The following is a 24419-nucleotide window of genomic DNA, read 5'->3' on the forward strand; positions in this document are numbered from 1 at the left end:
GCCAAGCATCACGATGCTGCACTGTACTGCACGAGAAGTACCACATTTACAAAGAGGCGCTCAGGAAGTGGCCATTGAATTCAATGTGCAGACCTCTCCCCTCTCAGGCTTCAAATGTTTGCTCAGTGAAGATGCAGCAGAACACAGGAATGGGCTCCTGTGCCTCCTGCTTCACTGGCTGGAGAGATGGGGAAGTTCTGGTTACATGGGGAGCTCTCCCTGTCACAAAGCTGCACAAAGGAGGCCACAGCTTGAACCTGCAAGGGGGAAGTTCTCTGTCCCAAGACCAGGTTGGATGGGGCTTGGAGCAAGCTGCTCTAGTGGAAGGTGTCCCCATGGGAGGGGTTGGAACTGCATGAGCTTGAAGGTCCTTTCCAACCCAAACCATCCTGTGATGTAGCCCTCCACAACACCGGGCACCAGAGGTGGTTTCGTCTCGCACGTGCAATCCCAACTGGTACACAACCCCCAGTGTCTCTGAACAGGCATCAGCGAGATCCAAGTAGGGACTTCAGCATTCCCAGGGCGAGGATCATCCAACAATAGAGACCAAAGTGTCAGCTGCCAGCGGAGAGTAAAGGATTTTCCAGTGAGAGCTGGGCATTCCGGGTGATGTTCACTTAATTCTATAGGCGAGTGAGTGCCATCCTTACCAGCCACAGCGGCAACCGCTAGTGTTAGGTTTTTGTCTTCAAACAGGGGAAACCCAGCATCCTCACCACTAGCACCACGCGCCCTTCCTCACCCTTGGCACAATGGAGGAAGGATGACTGGGATAAGCCTTACACACAGACTGGATCCAAAGCACCGCTGGGTTCAGTGCAGTGACCCGAGTGCCACAAACCGCGTGTCCACAGTGGGCCAACCAGTATCAGTGGAAGTTAAACCTAGACCCAATACACGGTTCCAATGTTTTTATGGAGCAAAGATCTTCTATTTCCCCAGTGAGGATCGCTGCAGCTTAAAAGGTCATCAAAACAAGGACATGCTGGGGAAGGTTTAGTTCTGGAGGTCACATCATACCTGTGCGCAGCGACCGAGATACCCCAACCCAGCAGCACGGGGTCGTCAGTCCCAGCTCCACACTGGCCAACACTGCTCCAGAAGGACACAGTCTATTCCTTTAGGTCATCCGTTCCCTAAAATCCAAACATTTAAATGCCTCTTTTGCTCTCTTTGTTTTACATCATAACAGGATTAAGAGGATGGCATCAGAACATCAGATCCAAATCTGTAAATCGGTTCTTTCCTTTCCTGTAAATCATCACTAGATCAGTGATGAGCCCTTCTCCTACCCCTTCCCTTCCCTGAATGGTCCCCAGTATTGGAATCAGCTGATACTGATTTTCCCTGATCCACAATAGGCCCAGGCCAGAGTATTTAAACAGGTTTAAAGGTGCGTATTAAAATGATCCTTAAGAAACACTGAGGTAGACTGCACCAGAACAGGACACAAATAATCCCAACCACATCCACCTGCCAAGAGTTTACGGATACAAATTTACACGTTCTGTGTGTTTAAGAAAACAAATTGTCTGTTTTTTCTTTTTACAGTGTTTTATATATTAAAATAAATAAAAAAAATCTACTAAGAAAAACTTCTCTTCCTTAGAAAAGAGTGAGAATGTCTTCTTTTCTGCCGTGTAGCACAGAGCTGCTGAGCAGTGACTACTTTGTAAAGCAGAAGAAATGTAAACGAGGCCTTCTGAAAGCAAAGGTTCTTCCCCATGGCTGGACCATGTACCTTCCACCTAACCTTGTGAGCAACCTGCACCCTCCCCTTTTGTCCAAACCGATCAGATGCAACCAACACCAAGGCCCAACAGCTCACGGTGGTGCACAAAGCCCATCATCCTCCCCTGATGCTGCACCCATCAGTGGAGTGGGCTCAGGTTCCCCTTACATCTGCTTACAGGGAGGAAACAGCAGCACCACCCGGGCTGGAACAAGAAGCCACACACCAGCTCCGTGTCCCCACTCTCACAGGGTGAGGAGAACCTTGTCTTCTCCTGGCAGAGAGCATAAACCAGCTCCTGGGCTTCTCCAGAAGGAGAAGGCAAGGACTGAGCATCTCCCTCCCCTTTTCAAACCACCTCCTGTATGACAAGGGCCTGCGACATCGATCATCTTCACTTCTTGCTTTAGCACTTCTCCCTGCTAGCATGCTCCCCCCCCCCCCCCCCCCAAGACACGTTTAGTTTCACAATCATTTCCCAACACCTTATGCTGACCAGCTCGGTCTTTTATGCAAACAGCAGCAAAACAAAGCACAGTCCAGAAGACGAAAGCTGACATCCCAAAGAGCTGCAAGCGGCCTGGGCAGGACACAGGGAATCCGAGGGAAACACGGGAGGTCCGCAGGCAGCACGAGGCCAGACGCCCGAGCAGCAGCAGATGGGCAGCACACAGCTGACCACAGTCCCATTCGGCTCCTGCTTCACGTGCAGAGCCAAGAGCCTCGAGCTCTCCTGCTTTGGATTGGCTTTAGTGTCGCTTTTTAAGGTCAGAGTTCTTGCTCGTCCCCTCTCGCTGGCTGTTTCTGCAGCACAGAAGGCAACACAAGGGACGTGGGGGCAAAGGGGTAGCAGGACTCGGGCTTGGGGATGTTCTGGTGTCGTTCAGCCCTCACCAACCAAGTGAAGTCCCAACTACTTTATCTCAGGGCTTCAGCTGGAGCTGGCTGACTGCACTGTATAAATCATGAAACTGTATTATAAAGCTTTGTCAAGTATAAACTTAACATGTGCTTCGTAGCTCCTAAAAGGGTAATGGGCTAAAATTAGTTCATTCTGAAATCTTTGGACCACTTTAAGACCAAACAATCCCCCAAATTATCCCCTCCCCGAAAGGATCCTAAACAGTCAATAATTTATATGAAGTTAAAACTTAAACTAAAGATATTCTTAAATATGTTACAACAAACAATATATATACTCAATGCTGTAAGGACAGAAAACTCCGCTCTCAGAGAGGGCAGGGGACTCCAACTCCGTTTGGTCTTGAAAGGTACCCACAAATCTCAGATTTCTGCTCCTTTGGCTCCCAGCACATTTTCCTCATTTTTTTTTGTTTTTTTTTGTCTTTTAATGAGAGAAAACCTACTCCCAAGAGTCCTCAGTATAAAAATAATCTGTTTGGGATTCAGTCACTCCAGGGAAATGGGAAAAAAAGAGAAGCAGACGCTTCCGAGAAGAGGAAAGCTTCTGTGAGAACATACAAAACTTATGTACAAAACCCCAGAGGTGTATATTTTGCTATATATATACACCCCACATATATATACTGCACACACAAACGCACGCACCCCTGGGATTTAACCCATTGAAAAAGTATGAAAGCAGCAGCTCTTGGTCAATGTGAGGACCTGGCGCGTCCGTCTGATGTGTTGAATCCTTCAGCTGTAGTGAAGAGAATGCCTGAAAGCCTGGAATTTGACTGGAAATGCTCCTGTCCTGCAGTTTTGTTCCACCCTGTAGCTCAGATACCAGCGTGTTTCACGTCTCTTGTTGGCAACCGTGGAGGCTCCTCCTTCAGTTGAACGTACACGGTGGCTTCCTGTTTTGAAACCATGGTTACAGAGGGACAGCAGCCATGGAAACCTCTTCCATTTATGTTCACAGATAAGTCCACTGACAGCCAGTCAACTTGGCAAAAGAAAGACAATAATAAAGTATTAATCATAAGATGATTAAAAATCTGACGAGTTCATAGATGTGTGTCATACACTGTGGCAGCAATAACGAGAGTCCTGAGATCTGTGGAGGGGAAAAAAGCAGACACAACCCTTGGGCCAAACGGGAAGCGTTAGGAAGGGCTCGACCTGGGCATGGAGAGAATCCGCCCATTTTTCTTGCCACCGTTCATGTGAGTGTAAGGTATGTGCTCTTCATAGTTCCCCTTGAGGGCCATGGAGGGTCCATTGTCCCGACCCAGGACTTTGTCCCTCTGCGAGTACGAGGAGGGATCGAGGGGAATGCTCTCCATGTTCTCGAAGTCCATCTCATACTCCTCCGTTTCCAGAGGTTTGTTCTCCTCACTGTAGAAGAACGAGACCTCGTGGAAGCTGGGGTGCAAGTCCTCCTTCAGCATCTCAATGATCTCGATGAAGGTGGGGCGCATTTTGGGGTTGTACTGCCAACACATCTGCATCAGGCTGTGCCTAGATCGGGACAAACACAGGGTCAGGGGGAGGAAGAAACAATTCAATGTAGGCAGGGCTGGCACACAGCAAGGTTGGTGTCCACATCAGACTGCCCACCCCCCCATGCTACTCTTTCAACACTCCAACTGGGTTGTTTATCATAGAATCATGGCATGGCTTGGGTTGGAAGGGACCTTAAAGCTCATCCAGTTCCAAACCCCTGCCATGGGCAGGGACCCCTTCCACTGGAGCAGCTTGCTCCAAGCCCATGTGTCCAACTTGGCCTTGAACACTGCCAGGCATGGGGCAGCCACAGCTTCTCTGGGCACCCTGTGCCAGCGCCTCAGCACCCTCCCAGGGAAGAGCTTCTGCCTAAGAGCTCATCTCAGTCTCCCCTCTGGCAGGTTCAAGCCATTCCCCTTGTCCTGTCCCTGCAGGCCCTTGTCCAAAGACCCTTTCCAGGTTTCTTGTAGCCCCTTTAATGGGATCTCTGTATTTGCCTGTTGCTCCTGGGGCTCCTTTTTCTCTGTTTCTGTCTAGATCAAAAATCCCTTCCAATTCCTCCAATTGTTCTGAACTTGGCTCCCGAAGGAAACGGGGCTGCGGTTCACATGCTCTCTGTGCACACACACACACACTTAGAGCCAGGTCACAACTTTTTAATCCATTCCATTTTAATTTGAACTCTGCCTGAAAGATAACAAAGCTCCTAAAGCTCCAAGGAAAACGGGAGACTGTGCAGAGGACAGAGCTCCTGTCAACATCCCACCCAAAAGAACAGCTGCAGCAAGAGGTCATATGTTATCAGACACCATGGAGAACGAACTTACAAGTACAAATAAAGCTTCAAAGTGGAGTTTGTTACTGCCCATGAGAGACAAACGTCCAAGACAGCAGGTTTTTTTCAGGAGGATATTCACAAAACATGTTTATTTTTGACTCTGGAAGCAGGCTGGGGTGTGAGGTTACCAGAACCTGCACGTCACTATCAGCATCCCCTGTTCCAGCCACGGCTCCTTCCCTCTCTGCTGCACGTTGCTTCAGCAGTGTCTCCTTAAACCCTTCTGACAAACATCCTGGCTCAGGTTAAACACTGAGGAACAGGACTGTTCTAATTCCTCTGCCAGGAGCAGTTTAGGGAGCACCTGGGTAAGCACAATAATCCTTAGCTCCGGTGCAGGAGAATGTCTGGCTTCAGTTTGTAACCTCTGTGAGGTGTTTTTTACTGTCTTCACCTGTGCCCTCTGTTCTCCCTAACCCTGCAGGCAGCCTGGCCTTGTGCTCTTGGTAGAGCAATGAGCCTGCAACAGAAATGAACAGGCCTTGGACATGAGGTACAAGGGGCAATGGGTTCAAACTTAAAGAGGGGAGATTTAGGTTGGATATAAGGAAGAAATTCTTTACTGTGAAAATTGTGAGGCACTGGAACAGACTGCTAAAGGATGCTGTGAATGCTCCATCCTTGGCAGTGTTCAAGGTTAGGTTGGACACAGCTTGGAACAACCTGGTCTAGTGGAAGGTGTCCCTGCCCACGGCAGGGGTTTAGAACCAGATGATCATAAGATCCTTTCCAACCCAAACCATTGCATGATTCTATGATAATCAGCTCTTGGCTCAGCACAGTGTCCTTTTGCCTCTCCCTCCTCATGAGCCAACACTGGATTTCTGAAAATGAGTGGTAAGAAGTGGTTGTAAGTCTCAAGACTATTTATGTGCTATAGAGAGATGAACTACAGAAAACCTCAGCAGGCCTTGGATTAACAAGATGCTCCCTTGCAGCCCCAGTAGCCACGTGCCATAAACTGCCACCCACTAGTCCAGAGTGGAGGAAGAACATTTTGTTTGGCCAAGTTGATACAGTGCTTACTTGTATTTTAAGCTTTTCCTGTCCTTTGTACTTCCTGCTCTTGAATCTGTACTCACAACGTAAGGTCCAAGTTGGTTTGATTTCCCTTCTAGTGAAATAGGCTGGTTCAGGTCTTTATTTCCTGGCTCACTAAGGATGACACTGATTTCTGCTCACTGAAGTCTGTTTTGTTCCTCCCCCCCAGACAAGAAGAAAAGAGGTGACACACGGGCCACACTTTAGCTAAAGAGTGCAGCTTGGTTGGTTGTCCCTTGCTTTAGTACTTACAGCCTCTCCGGGCAGTTGTCTGGCTGATCCAGGTATCCCCCATCCATGACAAACTTCAGCACCTGCTCGTTGGAGAGTCCCTGGTACGGCTGCTCTGCCAAACTGCTGATTTCCCAAAGGACAACACCAAATGACCTAAGGAAGAGAGAAGGCTCCTGGTGAGAATAAAGCATCCTGCAGGTCTGCGATTGATAACGTCTTCTTTTGGAGAACGTGTAAAAGAACACCATTGTATTTTTAAGGAGAGGGCTTCCAAACTGGTTTTGGTTTGGCTGTACTCTGAAGAAGTCAGCAACTCACAATTTATACTCTGTGTGCTAAACTGTGAGCTCTTGAGCTGGAATCCATCTGAGATTGCAGAGGACAACTTACCACACATCAGAATAAGCAGTGAAAACACCATCCTTCAGTGATTCCGGTGCCATCCACCGCACAGGCAGCAGTCCTTTGCCTCCTTTACGGTAATAATCCGTCTCGTAGATATCTCTGGTCATGCCAAAGTCTGAGAAGAGCAAAGGGGATGTGTTAAATGTCTCTCTTCTACTGTGCAACACCTCTAGATGGCTGTTGCCCTCCTTTCATGCCAGGCTATTTTCACACACTCAGCAAGCCTCCTATGGCCCAACCTGCAGTCATCTCTCATCTCACGTTCAACATCTTAAACATCTTCCTTTCCCTGCATCTTTCCTCTCCAGAGCCACGACAGAGTTTCCAGAGTTAAAACTTTTAGTGACAGCCTCTATTCTAAACATTATTTTTAGTCATCCTCTTTAAGCAAACCAGAGGTCTCCTTGCCCTGAAATTCCACTGCCTTGGCCATAAGTTCAAAGAGGTCTGAGAAACCACCACGCTGTGGGGATTTGGTTTACTTGTAGATGTTGTATTTACTTATTTCTAAAAAGGTTTGGGTTGAAAACTGGTTCTTGTGGAAGATAAATGACTTTTAAAGGCACCTGACCTAACGACAGGATTATGAACGCTTGGCTTGTTCTACCGAGCACCTTCTTTGTCATAATTCTCATGAAAGCAAAGAACAGTGAGATAACCCTTGGCAGCTTAGGCTGGAAAGGCAATAAACGTTTTGGATAGAGGTTTGAGAATACAGAAGGTGAGAGAAGCTGCTCTGGCTCTGAAGGAGATGATGTTCTTACTAAAGTCCGTACAATTCTTACTGCATTTCCAGAGGTAGCCAGTGAGCATCATCTCTGTTTGCCACATGGGTCTCAGGCTTCCCACAAACATGACCCATGGAACTGTGTTCTGGTCACACACTACGTACCTCCAATTTTTACAGTGAAGTCTTCTGCAACCATACAGTTACGAGCTGCAAGATCCCTGTGAACAAATTTTTTGGCATTCAGATAGGCCATGCCATCAGCAATCTCTGCAGCCATCTGGATCATTTCTCTCAGCATTGGTGGTGGACGACCGGGGTTATTCTACAATAAAGAAAGAAGGAGTAAACCTCGAATCAAGTTACTCCGTTGCACCACAGGCTCCCATCTCTCCTTGTCTTTACCTCAGCATCAGGTCTTAAAGAGCGAAGGTAACTTTTCAGATCTCCGTGTGCCATTAACTCCATGACCACCAGAGTAGGTTGCCCTTTGGAGACTACCCCGAGGAGGCGAACCTGGAAAATAAGTGAGGAATTCCCTCAAGGTTGTGTCCAAACACACCAGGCAGAGTCCAGCTTGAAAAGGGAGCTTGGAGGAAAGGCAAAACCCCTGAAAAAGAGCTCAGAACAGCACTACAAAGCCTTGTCATGATGAGAAGTTCTGAAAGAGCAAACATGAAATGATGCAGGCGGATGTATTTTATGGAACATGACCTGGAAAGCTCTTTTAAATCGACTGGTTCCACAAACCGGCTGCTTTTGTCAGCTGAACATCAGGCTCTGAAAGCACTAAAGCACTATTAGTGATGGGACTCGCTGATCATCCAAGGCACCCCGTGGTGCTTACCACATGATGGCAGCTGAAGCCTTTCATCACAGAAGCTTCATTTAAGAACTCGATGCGCTCGCGGAGGCTGGCTGATTCGTTCACAGTTTTCACAGCTACTCGAGTCTCTGGCTCTCCCTTCACTATGTCCTTGGCAATTCCTTCATACACCATCCCGAAGGAGCCCTGTCCCAGCTCTCGGAGGAGAGTGATCTTGTCGCGTGGAACCTCCCATTCGTCAGGGACATAGACTGTTGAGCAAAGGGAAATGTTTCTGAATTGAGCAACCATCTTTTGAAAGACCTTTCTGTAGCAGCCTCGTTCAGCACTGCCACAGGATACTATGTGTGTAAGACTACAAAACCTCATGAAGACAATGCCAATCCCATACTGCTGCACTGTCTCAGTGGCCACCCAAGTAGAAAGTCAGTGCAGAAAGCCCTCACTGTTCTCACCATCACTGGCGCTCAGATATTCAGGGTTAGAGGATGCGTAGAGTGGTCCAGTTGGTCCTTCGGTTTGCCTGGAAGAGACACAAACTCTTCAGCACATTTGCAGCCTTTGACACATTAGAAGGCAGTCTGATTAATTCCCAAAGCACGCAGCAAATACAGACTGCCCCAGTTTCCAAAGGCACAAAACATTTCCTCAATGAAATTCATGTGTTGCAACCTTTATCTAAGTTAGAAAATAAACAGACTTACTCCCAAAAGATAAACAAAAGCTTTGGGGAGAAGTTTTGCTTGTTCTGCTGAAAACAAGATAAAATTGCACTCACCTCTTTTTCACAAGCACATAAGCAGCTCCAATAATTCCAGCAATAATGATGGCAAAAATAATCGGCACAATTATAACAGCAATATTAGGCTGAGCATTCACTATGAGAGAAAGAGAGAGATGGAGTTATTATACAGGTCCAAAATCCAAGTCTCTTCCTCAGTAAAAAAAGCACCCCCTCCTTCAATAAAGTGGAACAAACAGAAAACTAGAGGCTATTTTAGATACAGAACACACGGCTGGTCACAAGGAGACCTCATGAAGCAAAGCCACACATTTGGAAGTAATTTCAGTTTCTTGGAAGTAGATGTATAGTCAGTATTTTATGACCCCCCTCTGTTCTCTGTGCGCTGCTGGCTAAACCCCCATCCTCCCAAAACAACCTGGGTTTCTATCAGGAATACTGAAAATGAAATGAACTCACAGTAATCGGCCACATAAAAATAGGTGGGTTCTGTCCATGAGCCATTCCCAGCCAGTGACGTAGCTCGGATACGGACACTGTAGTTTCCAGGCTGCAGTCCACGGAGTTTACAGCCCTGCTCACTGGCAAAATGCTTACGGGACACGCAGTAGTGAGCTTCCTGAGGAGGAGGGAAGAGGAAGGCTGCACACGCTACCTCTGCAGTGACCCACAGCCCTGCAACAGCACCCAAGGATCCCTACCTCGCCTCCTTGCCTGGCAAACGTACACAAACAGAGCTTTCACATCCTCAGGGCTACTCCAATATAGTGCTTTGTCCTGGATTTGCATTTTACAGTTTAGTAGTTCACATTACAGTGAGCATGTGCCATTTACTGGCCTGAAGCTCAGCCCTGAAACCTGACCTGGGCTGGCAAGCTCTGCTGCCCACAGGCTGCTGGCATTCAGGGCTGCCCACCACAGCTCTGCCTGCTCAAGGCTTTCTTCGTTTCTCTAAACAACTTCAATTTAGCCCCATGGTTTCTGTGCTTCCGTAAAATAAAATTCCTAAGAAAAACCTCCATGCAGAAAGCTGGCAAACTGGATAAGCTTATTTGGCAAACTGGCACCACAGACCTTTATTCCTGTGTTGCCTCAGATAGACTTCTAGACGATATAAACTCACTAATGAAGTTTTATGTACCTTGGTTCACGCACAAGGAAGCCAGAGAGGACAGAACACCATTAGCATGAGGGCTGTTAAAGACTGAACAGTCCTGGGCTCCCAGGTGGATCTACTTCTCCAGACGTGCTGTGCTAAGGAACAAGTAGAAATTCTCACCTCTGTCTCCCCAAGACGTCCATAATTCACTTCATACAGTACAATAAGACCATTTGGCTCCTTTGGTTCTTGCCACTTCAAATGCACGGTGTTTTTTTCAACCAGTTCATGTGTAACTGGACCAACGATGTCATCAGCCTTAGCTAGAACCAAGTGTATGATAATAATAGTTTTATTTTATGTCTTAAGCAAAATTCAAAGCTGCCAATACTTCACAGAATCACAGAAAGGTTTGGGTTGGAAAGGACCTTAAGATCACCCAGTTCCTGCTGCCATAGATGGGACAGCCACAGCTCCTCTGGGCACCCTGTGCCAGTGTCCCACCACCCTCAGAGGGAAGAACTTCTGCCTTATATCTAACCTGAACTTCCCCTGTTTAAGTCTGAACCCATCACTCTAGTCCCTAATGACGAGTCCCTCTCCAGCATCCTTGCAGGCCCCTTCAGATACTGAAAGCTGCTATGAGGTCTCCACACAGCTTCTCCTCTCCAGGCTGAACAGCCCAGTGTTCTCAGCCTGTTTTCATATGGGAGGTGCTCCAGCCTCTGATCATCCTTGTGGCCGCCTCTGGACTCACTCCAACAGATCCATGCCTTTCTTATGATGGGGACACCAGAACATATTATTCATCCATCATCCTTTCCTATCAGGACATACAGACAGCAGCAGTCCTACACAGTGTTTCTGTACTGCAGCTGGCTCCTGTAGGAAAAACAGCATTTTGAGATCAGCCACCAGCCCAAAGCAAAGCTCAGGAAGATAATTACCTTCTGGCATGGTCCTGGCACTGACATACGCTGCAACGCTGCATCGGGATTCCTGCGCATCGTGGTTACAGGCGTGCAGCTCAATGCGGTACCCAGTGAAATGCCGCAGGCCTGAGATCACCAAAGACTCTTTAGACTTCACCTTTTCAAAAGGTTTCTGCTCCTCTGCGTTCTCCAACTGTGCTGCAGAGTTGTTGGGAGAGGACGCCATGGTGGGTATCACCACAGTGGCATTTGCCACAGAGCCAAGGTCTCTTCGCTTTCTTGACGGCCTGTTGAGTAATACAGGTTACAACATTTGTTACAGTCAATGTCAACACACTCATCTGAAAAGGAAGAGTGAAAACAGCTCAAGAGTGTCACTGAAAACTCAAATTCAAGTCTTGTATTTGCAATGCAACAGAGAGTCAGCATTCTTCCTGCACAACTTCATACAGGATAAAAGCCCCCCCAAAAGAAATCCAAGTCTGAAGTATTTTCTTGAGAAGTCAAGTTCAAGATCCTCTCAGCTGAACACAACTTTATCAGGTTGCCTCACAGGTGCCCTGGACAGTGCTGTGATGCTTTGGAGTTCATCTCCTGCACATTCTAGCTCTGAGTAAGTGAGGCCATGCCCCAACTCCACTGATCTCAGATGTGCCACATGCTCCAAGCATCATAAACTTGCATGTATAAAGCATAAGACCAGTTTCACAGCTCACTGGAATACACCTGCCATTCAGAACCCTAAGGCTGAATCTAGATAGACAGATAGATAGACAAATAGATAGACAGATAATTTTAACCTTTTCCTAAGGGACCAAGCCTATTATGTTCCTTTCAAGAGGCACATTTAAATCTCACAGATTCAGATTAGGTGTTAGTGGTGAGGCTTTCTTTAACCAAACACTGCCTCTCAAATCACTGCACAGCAGTTTTCTGCAGTTGTAAAACCAGAGCTGGCATCGTGACCCTGTCAACTCCCCTGCTCCCGAGTGAGGAGCCAACTTCAATGTCAGAGTTTGTCAGTACGTAAACAGAGTAAATCCAACCAAATTAAGAACTGTTCACAGATTTCATTTTCTTGGGGAAAAACCAAACAAACAGAACAAGCACCAAGCCGAAACTTCTCATTCTAACACTTTATGTCCTGCCACACATTCACCACGAGGAATCCCAGGTTGGGAACTCACCACCATGGTGGATCAGTAGTTGTATTGTGTTACACAAAAGGAATCGATGCCATTTGAAAACTGGACCGTGTATTTTAAGGTGATGATGATCTTTTTTGAGTGTACACGTGCGTGCAGCTATTAAAGGGTACAAAGAGTGACCTGAACTGAACCCACACTTGAGGCATCTCTAGTCTCTAAAAATGTAACAAGCTGCTGAAGCAAATCTTTGCTGCTGAACTGAACTTTCCACTGCCGCCCTCCGAGAACCAGGCAAATGATTGGCCAAGTGCAGCAGGGAGCTGCGGGGATCAGGGCTTTGACTGCAACCCCCAGCTCCATTCCCTCCTCCAGCAGCAAACGCAACCAGCTGGAAAGCACATTTGAAGATCTCCTCCACCTAAACATCAGGTTGTACCCAACAACGTAAGCACGTTCATCGGCCTGATGAAAACGCGGGATGCCAAAGGCAGGTTCAGCACAGCACACGCCAGTTTGTAGTTTTCTCTTTCTCTATCACTAATTAACTCATTCTGGAGCTGCTGTTCATCTCAGCTTTTGCACTGGTCTGTACAATGTCCCCTAACAACGGGGCAGAGTTCAGAGCCCCTGGGCTGGGTCATGCCACCCTCCTCCTCTGGAAGGATTCTTTACAGTCAAGCAGAACCTTGTTTGGATGTCCAAGAAAAGCTACAGGCCTCTGTTTACAAAGTGTGGATTCAACTGCTCCTCCTGTTTCAGGGAATTCTGGTTTTCACAAGTAAAACAGTAATTCGAGCACTGATTCAGCACAGAGTAAAATGCAAGAACAACTTCTTCCTTCTCAAGTAACAGAAGGCAAGGAAAACTTGCGAAGCTGTAATCCCCAATCTTCCCATACTTATTATCCTGCATTTGCAGCAATCTTCTGGCCAAATTCCCTGCATTTTCAAACATTTGATGCTTTCCCATTGCTGTTCCAGTGCAACTTTCATTATGGCCTACTGCTGAAATAGTCGTTCCAATGACCTTCCCCCTGTGAAATACCAGATTCGGATCTTGTTCATTCTGTAACTCACTGATATTTGTAACAGCATGAGTGCATGTGACACAGAGGATGAAGAAGGAAAGCAGAGAGAGATTGCTTTTTCTGCAGCAGTGATGTTGGAGAGCACACATTAAATTACATCCTGAACAGCAGCCATTTAGTTCCCCTCTACCTCGCAGGACTTCCACTGCTTTTGAAATCTTTCCATGCTTTCAACAGCGTGATTGAGGGTTGGAAGGTACCTCTAGAGATTGTCTAATCTGACCCCCTCAAAGCAGGGGCAGCTCGAGCAAGTTGCTCAGGGTCTCCTCGGGTCAAGATCTGAATACCTCCAAGGATGGAAACTCCAAAACCTCCCTTGGCAACCTGGTCCAGTGGGCAATCACCTGTTTGTTCCCATCCGTGCAAAACTTGTTCCAATGGAACAGCAAATAACAAAGGAAAGAAGAAACAAAGCATCAGCTTCTGATGGCCACTTTGTTCAGCTACAGAGGGAGGTGACAAAGGACGTGGTGTAGAAATACCTGCTGGCTCTGTGGAGGTGGGTATGGCAAGAAGCATTTAGAAACTTTTAGTTTGCCTTGCCAGTGCCAGAGCAAATTAACCCATAAGACTTGTGACAGTATCTCCTGCAGCAGCTAATGAACCATGTGCACAGGGGAAGGAACAGCTTCTGTGGTTTCCAGAGGGGTTCTCAACAAGTCAAGTAAGATCAGATCTGGACTAAGGCAGCATGTGGCAGATCCTCATAGAGACTGGATACTGCCCAGGGATCAGATAGCTGGGAACAGCACAGGAGGAGAAAAATGGCACATGAAAAACAAGGAGAGAAGACATCGGGTGAGTGACTTCTCAAGTGCTCTGTCCTGCTCCCTGCCATCTCATATTCCCTGCTGGCCTCATCTGTGAGATTCCTCCTGGTGACTGGCAGAAGGCTTCTTATCTCAAGTGGAGTCCACGCAGTACCTCAAGAGAGGTCAATAAACTATCAGGAGGCACATAAAAGCACCTGAAGTAAAGCACACATCACGTTCAGTTGCCAGGCTGCCCTGTGAGCAGGCAACAGGCACAGTATTTACAGGAAATCTAATTCCAGTTTATGCTGTGACAGTCTGGAGTCTGTCGGAAAAGACAAGCAGGACGCATGTTAGCAGGAAGGTATCCTTACTGCTGACTTAGAACAGCAAAAGGGGCTTGCATTAACAGGATTAGTTAGCCTAGGGAAATGGAGATTTCTTCCTTAGCTGGCTGACAAGGTGGCACATCGTGGCGATTGGTTTCTTCCTAAAATACATACCCCAGAAAGTGGCCCGAGAAGCATCCTGGGCTGGCTGCACAATACAATTGGGAGAAAAAAATAAATCAAATACATAAAAATCAGATCATCAGAATTGTTTGCCTACATCAAAAGGAGTCTGGCTTTTGTACATGTCTCGGTTCTCCTCTGCTTTTGAATACGACGTCCTGGTGTCATTTTGCACACTGGAACTTGACCTGATCAACACTAAATAAATGAAACAACAACAGGAGTGACTCTGCACAAGTCTCCATGTGACAACTGCAGGCACCAACCCAGGCTCACAGAGAAGACACTGTCTAACACACACTCCATAATAAATGCTCAGTGCAGCTTTTGTCAAGTGGCTGCAAATAGATGTTTATTAGCTAAGGGCAGTAAGAGGAGAATAAATTAAAGAGCCCAAAATGCATGACAGGAGGGTAAATCGTTACAGACTCTAACCTGACTCCCAGCGCTTCCTCTGTCAGTTGCATATGAAGTGTGAAGACATTCAACACCACTTAATGTGACACGACACTGTGTGTGCCATTCAAAACAGGACGTTCACCACCCACAGCAGCTGCATTCCTCATGGTATTGGAGGTATTTCCCAGACTAAGTGCAAGGAAGACCGCAAATACCGCGCTAAAGGACAAGGCTGTGGCATGGGAAGCTTCCCTGTTTCTTTTCCTTTCTTTTCCACTGGACGAAAAGCTAGACCACAGAATTTTAAGACAGAAAAAAATAAATAGCTATTTCTGGCACCAACCAAGTTTAAATGAGCTGCAGGCATACAGCTATTTGTTAAAGATTCTCACTTTAGTCCCAAGCTGAGGAGAACTCGGAGATGGGAAATAAGACCAGGACCTTCCAAATGTGTAATAACATCAGCTGTAAGTGCTCAGCTCTCACCAGTTCTGATACCTGTGGTTCAGATGGACTAGACAGGCTCATGGAAGCTCAGAGACCTGCAATATGGCCATGTCCAGCCCAATTTTTGTTTAATATTCAATTATGTTTCCTACCCTTAACCACCAGGTTTATTCTACTTATTATATATTGTATGATATTCGTACCTGGGGACAAAAACCTCATTGTGAAGGTAGTTCTCAAATGTCTTGCGGAAAGCAGACTCCTCCAGCTCCTTTTGTATCTGGGAGTCTGTTTTAGGACACGAGCAACATTCTCCACTGACATCCTCATTTTCACTTTGATTATACTTCTGAGGATCTTCAGATTCAAAAGGAGGAGACCACGTCCTTGAGGGCAGTTTTAATCCTGTGGATCAAACAATTTTAGTAGCACTCATGCTTGACACGGCAGAAGCAGATGTTTGATCCTAACAAGGATCCCAAACAAGTGTCCACAAGATTCACAGCACGTTTGGGCATCCTGAGCTTTCACATCCAGGGCGTGAGCAGCTTCCCCATTTTTATGACAGGCCTTGGCTTCTAGACTGTGCTATTTCTGAAATGGAGCTCAGATGCTGCTGTAGGCAAAGTTCTACCCCAGTTCATCTCAGTTTAAGTAACAGAGAACAGTAGGTGAGATTTTGGGAGGCCTTAGTGAAACTCTGCTCTGAAATAATTTCCCAACAGTCACAGGATCCCTTCAAAACTTAACTTGGCTGCTCAGAGAGAAACACATACTCACCTTTTAAGCAGTAATCAAGTTCATAAAGCTCACTATCTTCTGCCTGCTGCTGCCAGAACACCAGGTAGTGTGTAATGTTTCCATTGGGCTCTGAGGGTGGCTTCCACTTCAGAATGATTTGGGACGAAGAGTTGGAAACAGATATTGGATCTAATGGGACTGATGGAACTGCGAGGGTGGGAAAAGAGACAGAGGTCACTTCCACAGCTCTGCAAGAGCTTGACAGAACAAGGGACAAACACAGGCAAGTTTCCATTTCTATGGGAATAAACACTCTTCTCCACAGTAGGTCCACGTCAGTCCTGCAGGAGGAGGCACTAGCACGCACACAAGCTCTTACACATGGCCCATGAGCCTGACAGCAAAAGGGCACGCTGGTATCTCCCATGCAGGGAAGCAGGCATTTGTTTAGGAATACCTTCCTACCACAGTAGAGCTGCAATGGCAGTGGAAAGTTCCACGGATATGGGACTATCATGGCTACCAGGCAGAAGACTATTTAGGTCTATTTTTCATTTCCAAGGCAACCTTAATTTAATGATACTGACCAGTAGCGTTGGTCTGCACGTAGATGATTTCACTCTTTGCACCATAAGTTCTTCGTTCATCTGAGAAGGTGACGAGGGTTTTAACAAATACAGCATACTGTGTCCATGGCTTTAAACCCCTCAGGAGCCAGCCTGGCTGGGCCTGGGCTTTGGGCTCATTTGACCGTGGCGGTGGGTCAACATCCACAACTGTCCAGCTATTTGATCCACAGGCATCTTGGCCATCAAACTCCGTCACATTTTGGTATGGACTTTAGGAAAAAAAAAGAAAGAAAAGCCTGAAATTAACAAAATCCTAATTCAAGCTTTTAAAAACATTTCTAAAGACAAGTTATAATCCTTGACCCTTGGGAGAAAACATAACCAACTCATTGTATGTATTCTGAAAAGGAAGCAGAGGGAGCTCTGCAACCCAGGCTCCTAACAGCATCACCACTCCACAGGTGATCCCAACGGCTAAATCCAGGCTAATTATTTTCAGCTTTATGAAAATCAGTTCAGTAAGCATTATTCTCAAGGAATTCCCACCTCAACAGGAATAAAAACCTCAATATCCCGTGGAGATAGTGGGGAGATGATAAACTACATGGTTAGAGTATGTATGTCTGGAAGAGTTGGAAGGACTAATAGTTGGATTGTTCTTACATGAGGAATTTTGGCTGCACACAACTCAGTAACTCAGCGATTTTAATGAACACTTTAATATAAGGGTAAGATCAGAAACTACAGGGTAGGAGCCAGACAGTCACAGAGACTAAATAGCTGTGCCTACAGCAGGTTTAATATCTACTCTTCAATGCCAGCGGCTGTTTGTGGAAGCCCAGCTTGGTGATTATTTTGTAACTTAATGGTGGATCACTTACGCTTCTTTGTAAAAAAGCATAAATCCCAGGAGATCACGGAAATCCGGAGGCCAGTACGGCTCCCACTTCAACAGGATCTTGTCATGAGAAGTTCTAATGGAGGAAAACTTCAGCAATTCATTTTCACCTGAACCAAAAGAGAAGCAACGACAGTTTTGTTAATGCTAAAACAAATAAAGGATTCTAGGTTTAATTCTCTTTTCTCCACAGACAGCTGTAAGAATGGTGGCATTGAGAAGAGCTGCTCACCAAAACCTGGTCTTCAATGCTATTTCTGCCTTTATCCAGGGGTTTGAGCTGATGACCTCCTAAGGTTCCTGCCAGCTTTAAGTTTTCTATGGTTTTATGGAAGTAACCCTGTAGTCCAGTTGAACTAAGTGCTAGTAAGTGGGAAATCTAAAGGGAACATATTTAAAGTTCATGATGCCCTACACAGCTGAAGCCAGTAATAAGGTTTGTACAGAAGGCAGAGGCTACAAAAATGAAGTGTATGAACTCCCAGCCTTGCCTGGAGCAGCGTGGTCCCTTTGCATGCTGGAGGGAAGAACAACAAACAGTTGTAGGAGGATGGAGTTTTGAGGCTCAAGGGACCCATTCGGATATGGTGTGTCCCAGCAGCCCGAGAAGGACAAACTGTGTAGCTCTGATTGGATTAGCCGCCCCTGCAGTAGCTACACAAGGGAGGATGAATGTTCACTTCACTGGCACCACATCCAGAACAAACAAGGGTGCTTTTTTTTGGTAAACAGGATGTTGCCCATGTGAAAGCTCAACTTGAAAAGTAAAAGCAAACAAAAAGCCAAACACAGCAGCAACCTGTGGTCTGAGGTGGGGGGTGGCACAGGCAACAGCTCAGCAAGAGTGGAGTTAAAGCTGGCAAAGAGACGTGCAACCATCTCTTACAGCTGCTTTCAAATGAAACAACCAGCTAAAACAACCCAGGATCTGCACACAATCACACAACAGAGCTGGGTTTGAACCCCAAATCCAGGCTCATCCCCAAATGTAAGAAGAGGTTTTTAGTCTCGCGGGAGGAGACGACCTTTACAGGTAGCTCCTTCACTCTGCCCAGGCTAGAGCTGCCATATCCCTGAGGGTATGGCTCTATGTATGGGTTTACACTGGTACTGCTAGTTTTTTGGGTAGGAAGTCATTATGTTCCCTTCCCTCTGCTGTCCTGGCATGGATGCATGTGCTGATACGCGGCAAACCGTATCAGGAAACCAATTCATCTGAAACACCTTCACCTTTTAAGTCTGTTCACAAATAACTGGATCAGCATAACACAGGCAGAACTGGGGAAGGGGTTGTTTGAGCAGTGCTGGCACCAAACACAGAGAAACAGTGCAGCCACAGGATGCTCTAAGGTGCATGGCAAGCTGGGGAAAGAGCAAGGAACTGAAATGCAAGGAACTGAAATCATACTTCAGTTAATGCTGGCGCTCTTGGTGGTGATACCTGCTTAAGCATCTCATGTGTTAACCTGTGTATGCATGTAAAACTTTGTGGGGCAAGGAAGAGAGATGACATAAGCTAAAACCAACCTATTTTTTACCAGATTACATCTACCATCTGGTTCACCATGCAGCCCGGTAAGAGTTATACCGGCACAAACAAGGAAAGGGGATTGTGTGTGGCATACAATGGGAACAAACAGCAGGGCTGGGGGTGCAGAAGGGATGTACTTATTGCTGCCAAAATAAACATCCACAAAACTACATCTTCAGCAGCACAACTTTAGTTAGAGAATAAAGCAACACTGTGTTTGCTTCTCAGCCACGTTGACACAGGCATTGCCTTATCGTTGTTCTTGAAGAAAGCTGTGAGCTTAAAAACCTCGGAGAAGCATAACAAGTGCTGGAAGAACATCTCTGACTGTTGTCATAGCAATTCCCTCCCATGGCTCCAGAGATGGGTGGAAATCCTGTTTCTCTACTGTTTATGCTGTGTGCATACTGTTGCCTCATGACATGGGAAATGAAGATGATGACTATTAATGAGGTACTCAGCAGTAACACAAAGCCCCAGCCTGGACTGAGGTTATGTTGTGCTAAACTCTTCAAAAAGCCACAATACACATAACCCTGGAAAACTCAACAGCTGAGCCTACAAAGAGCAAACTTCTGAAGACCAAAGTTGGCACAGTAGGAGCATGGCCAGCTGGAGAACCCCTAAGTACTTTTACTCATAGCATATTGATGGTGCTGCTGCAGTGCACGGGGCAAGTGCAAGTCTGGTGATTCACCAAAGGGACAAGGACAGTCCCTGGAAAAACATCCTTGGCTAGGCTGAGAGAAGGAAGAGCATGAGGTTAGCAAGACAGAGGGAAAAGGATGCAAGTCTCACTGCATTCTCAGGCTTCCTTACATGAAGCTTGATCCCCATTCGTCTTCAGGGCTATGTCATTCCTTTCCTGACGCCCCTTAGTCCCAGAGATCTCCTCCATCTTGTGAATTTCCGACAAACATAGCTTGGGATTATAATGGAAGAAGAGTTTGCCTCGTGCAATAGTGAGGTTGTGCTTACTCCAGTCCCAGAGCTGCCGAAGATTCTGGTTATCCAAGGCATAAAAGGAATAATTCCTGAAAGCAGAGAATGGAAATGTGGATTGGGAGGGGATCCATTGAAAACACTGTTTTCCTCATGCACTGATCCAGACATCAAAGATAAATGAAGGCAAACTACTCTGCCTGGTAGGCATGAGCCGTGAGCAAAGGAATGTTTAAAAATAACTTGGGAATTGTTTACCAATACAAATCACCCCGATGGCCCTGACACTCCTTATACCAGAAAGCATTAAAATAAAGTATCTTTTGAAAGAACTCACCCAGCTTCTAGTGTTTCTCCTCTAATCAGATGCAGTTTACGGAAGAAAGAAAGAGAAACCAAGGCATAAGACCGGCGAATTTTTAGGTAACCTGAGATTTCTTCTATCAAGCCAAGATTCGCTTCTAGCTCAGCTGCTATGTTATCTATGGAGAGGAAAACATCGGCTTTAGTTTTCTGAGCTCACAAACACTGATACAAAGCCCAAACATATTAAATAGAACTGTTGTACATTATTTCATGAGACCTTACAAAAACGACTTGGCAAAAAAAACCAAACGAACATCACAAAAGCTTTTGCTTTGTGGTTACTTCTCTGATTCATGTTAAAATTCAAAGTGGTCAAAGCAAAAGGAAAATACCCAAGCTCATGGATAGCGTCATTTTTACTGCTCCAACATCCAGTCCTGCCTAATCCCTTACTCCTGCAGAACTTACTTCCTCCACGGATATTTATTACTAAGCTTCCATTAACAACCGTGCAGCCGCGGAGCTCCTGAGCCGATGTCACCGAATCGATCGTCTTCTCCTTCCCATAGTCACAAACCTTTGGGCAGGGCCCTGCGCAGGGGGTGCAGTGCAAGCTGCAAAACAAGAGAGCCCGGAATGCAGATGTGATGCAGAATATCAGCCGGGGTGTCCCCAGCCATTCACAAAAGAGCAATCCACTCAAAGCAACAGTGTCCTAACAATCTGCCATGGGATTCACCTGCAGCGGGCAGCACGCAGCTCTGAGGAACTCCAAATAAGTGCTGATAATTCTTTAAACTATCATTTCCATGTTTCAAACATTATCACTTGGTCCCTTCCTATGCAACAGAAACCAGAATGAAGTGATTTTGATCTCTTTGAACAGACCATCCACCACAACGCTGCTCAGTGCTATACACACCAGGGCTTTCACAACCAAGAAACCCAGCCTCCATCCCAAGATGATTATGAACCACACATACAATTGATGAGTGGAGCTGCTCATTCATCTGGGAATCCTCTGATTAAGGACTGTACATAAAGTTATTTGAAAAAAAGACAAGCAAGCATGTGCTTTGTGCTCTGGGGAAATACTTCTTAAATAGCAGCAAGATGACTGCTTGCCCTGGTCATACCACCACAAGAACGTGTTCCCAACTAGTTCAGAGAAATAGATGCTCTAGGAAAAGCACGGAGTACTGTTGAGAGGTCCTACTGACAGCAGCCTGGAACAAACATGGGAGGGAGGCAATGGGTGCTGTTATACAAGCAGCAGATCTACTTTGTGGGCTGCTATATCATTCTTTTGAAAAACAAAACAGGAACCAGAATGAAAAGTCCTGTTAGAGTGAATTCCCTGAAATTATTATGGCAGGAGCAAATACATGTGAGCACAGAGCTACCAATATTCATAGGAAATCTGACTCATCACTATATATAATGTTATTGTGGGACAAACAAAAGGTTTTCACTGATAAACAGCTCAGCCACATAAATTATTTAATTCCTTTGTCGAAAACCCTGGGAATAGGCAGAAGGGCTGTTCCCTGCTTTGATTTGTGCTACACTTGTTTGTTACATTGTCCGTTTACGTCTGGCACAGCTTGAACCTTCTCAGTGAAAGTAATTACAGGGATGAGAGATAGATATTCTGAGAATGATCCACTCGAAACATGCTATGCTCTTTTCATTAGACACGACTTCTCCCTGTTCTGCTTCATAGCAAGGCTCTCTGGTCTGAGGTCAGCTTTGGAGGGGAAGGGAAGCAGGGCTACTAAAGCCTCTCTGTTGCCCATCTCCCTCATCCCACTTGATTGCAGAAAGACCCTTCCAACTTGAGGATGCTCCTCTTGCTTGTCCTGTCTCTCAATCTCCCTTTCCCCCTTTTTCCACACTTGAGAGGAAACAAGGGAAGCCAGGGAAAAAAGCTGTTGGCACATGGCAGGTAGACCTGTCTGCTTTTAATGGCTTGAATTAGCAAGGTATTAGTTTACAAATCATATTAAAGTAGACCAGGTAATCATCACAGACTCTCCAAGGCCGGAAACTCTTCTTGGTTTTGACAGAGAACACAAGCCCTGTGTCCAAGCGAGAGGAAAGCACAGTCCAGAACCGACAGCCTGGTTTCTTTACCTGCAGACACTTGTACTTACTTGCTGGAATTCATGATGTAGCCCGAGGGGCACTCGTGAACACATTCATTGTTGTGGATAACGTGACAGCCCGACTCCCGGGCATTCTTGCACTTGTTGTGCAGCTCCTGGCAGAAGCTGAAGGTCACGCATCGCCAGCCCTCAAAGCGGTAGTAACCGGGTGGGCAGGTGTCCACACATCTGCCTTCCAGGTAGAAGTTGCGGCAAGCCACACATTTCTCAGGGTTGTTGGGCTCTGTGCAGTCCCCCAGACACTCGCTGTGGCAGCACTGACCATCGGAGGTGCAGCCCTGGGACTTGCAGGCAGGTGGACACACTGTGAACAGAGGAAAGGAAATGAGCATCGCGAGACAACCCGATGATGACCAAGAAGGCTTACAAGCAACGACACTTCATCCTGCTTAACTTGGCAACCTGCTTTGCAAAGAGGCACCCATGAAGCGCAGGCATCTGCCTCATCTCCCCTTTTCAGTGCAAGTTTCAAATGTTAATAACTTTTTGGAAGCGTTATCATTCACCCTCACGATTCGTTAATGTTCATCTTTAAAGAGAGAAAACTCAGGCTCCCTCTTCTCTGAGTCCAGCCCCACAAGGCTCCCAGGAGAGCTCTGGTGACTCCAACATTATAACTGAAGCCCACAAGCAATGAGCCTCTACAAGGAGAGCTTCCCAGACTGGGATAGCCAGTTTCAGACAGAAGATCCTAGTTCCTTAGATTAAGAAACTAAGTTTCCCACAACTATGCTGCAAATAATGCATGTCCAACAATACTTCTTCAGCTCTATCAGGATTTGCTTCCTGTCTGCCTATCAACCTGTCACCAGTTTCCCCAGAGGAAACCTGCTGCCCTGCCAACCCAACACAAGCTCTTTGGTGACTCTCCCATCAAGCCCCAAAAGAATGGCACCCAGGAGTGTTACTGCTTGAGGTTTTTATGGTTTACTTTTTAATTACCCATTACTTAGTGCCTCACAATACTTTTAATGAGTGGTTTGGGCTTTGAAATAGAAACCAAGTGGCAGCATAGCTCAGAGCAAACACCATGACTAACACTGAGCAAGGAAGGAGCCAGAGAGGAGGCTGAGCAAACCCAGAGCAGCTCAGAAGGGAAGGACAGTCCTGCTCCTCCACTACTCAGCACCTTCACACTCAGCCTTAATGGCTCTAATGAGGCTGAACCAAATAAATCCAGCTGCTTAATCCGGAACATGCCCACAGGACTTCCAGTCAGGAAAGACACAATAAAGCTGAGATCACCACTACAAGAGCAAGCACCAAAGCCAAGTACCGCTTTGATGCAGCCATTTAAAGAGCAGGAGGAAGAACTTCAGATGAAGGATGGGGAACACAGGCCTGGATTTATCCCCATGGTTTCATACAGCCTTTAGGCTACAGCTATGAATGGCCAAGACACAGATCAAGACAACACATTCTTCTCACCACACAGGAGGGTTTTATCTGAGGGCACAGCTGAACGGCTTCTGATGTCCTGCCCAAGTGCTCTCAGTGAAGGAAGACAGAGGTAAGTCCTCCTGTGACCAGTGCTGGCCAGACCAAGTAACTCCACACTGAATTAACACCATCTGCCTCAAAATCCCCTTTCACCATGCTCCACCCCATGTTAAAGGATTGCAGAATTAAGTGTGTTAAAGTGGTGAATGCCATTCTTGGAATAAGCAGCAGTAGCTGCAGTAGGTGGGACAGTAAAGATGAGCAACCTCTGCTTTGTTCCAGCCTGATAAATCCTTTGAAGAAATATGAAATGGGTAAGATTGAAATTCTATCACAAGGTCAGTTTAATCTCAAGTATCTCCCTGCTTCCACATCAGTCATTCACTGCAGGTATCTGTGCATCTCTCACGATTCACCCAAGAACAACAAGCACAGGAGTGTATTTCATATTCATCTTCTTTTAGGCTGACCAACCTTCTGCCCTGTTCTAGCAA

General features: G+C 46.4%; 1 protein-coding gene across 1 annotated transcript in view; it reads right to left on the reverse strand.

Moving 5' to 3' along the window:
* Positions 1–2221: 2221 nt before the first annotated feature.
* The window catches only part of INSR (insulin receptor), a 50310-nt gene continuing 28112 nt past the window's right edge, over positions 2222–24419 (reverse strand). Inside the window, exons 3-21 of the mRNA XM_057400310.1 lie at positions 22474–22789; positions 20789–20934; positions 20352–20496; positions 19892–20106; positions 17525–17651; positions 16662–16912; positions 16114–16281; positions 15537–15738; positions 11004–11275; positions 10237–10379; positions 9417–9576; positions 8994–9093; positions 8671–8738; positions 8237–8466; positions 7795–7905; positions 7555–7714; positions 6648–6777; positions 6276–6410; positions 2222–4159 (exon numbers count right to left, since the gene is read on the reverse strand). Coding sequence (XP_057256293.1) covers positions 3805–4159; positions 6276–6410; positions 6648–6777; positions 7555–7714; positions 7795–7905; positions 8237–8466; positions 8671–8738; positions 8994–9093; positions 9417–9576; positions 10237–10379; positions 11004–11275; positions 15537–15738; positions 16114–16281; positions 16662–16912; positions 17525–17651; positions 19892–20106; positions 20352–20496; positions 20789–20934; positions 22474–22789 — 3434 coding nt within the window. The 3' untranslated portion in view covers positions 2222–3804. The remainder of the gene's footprint in view (positions 4160–6275; positions 6411–6647; positions 6778–7554; positions 7715–7794; positions 7906–8236; positions 8467–8670; positions 8739–8993; positions 9094–9416; positions 9577–10236; positions 10380–11003; positions 11276–15536; positions 15739–16113; positions 16282–16661; positions 16913–17524; positions 17652–19891; positions 20107–20351; positions 20497–20788; positions 20935–22473; positions 22790–24419) is intronic.

This window comes from Pezoporus wallicus, unplaced genomic scaffold (genome assembly GCF_028554395.1).
Source record: "Pezoporus wallicus isolate ANWC-B61680 ecotype Strahan unplaced genomic scaffold, APGP_CSIRO_Pwel_v1 contig_10426, whole genome shotgun sequence".
Taxonomy (NCBI): Eukaryota; Metazoa; Chordata; class Aves; order Psittaciformes; family Psittacidae; genus Pezoporus; species Pezoporus wallicus.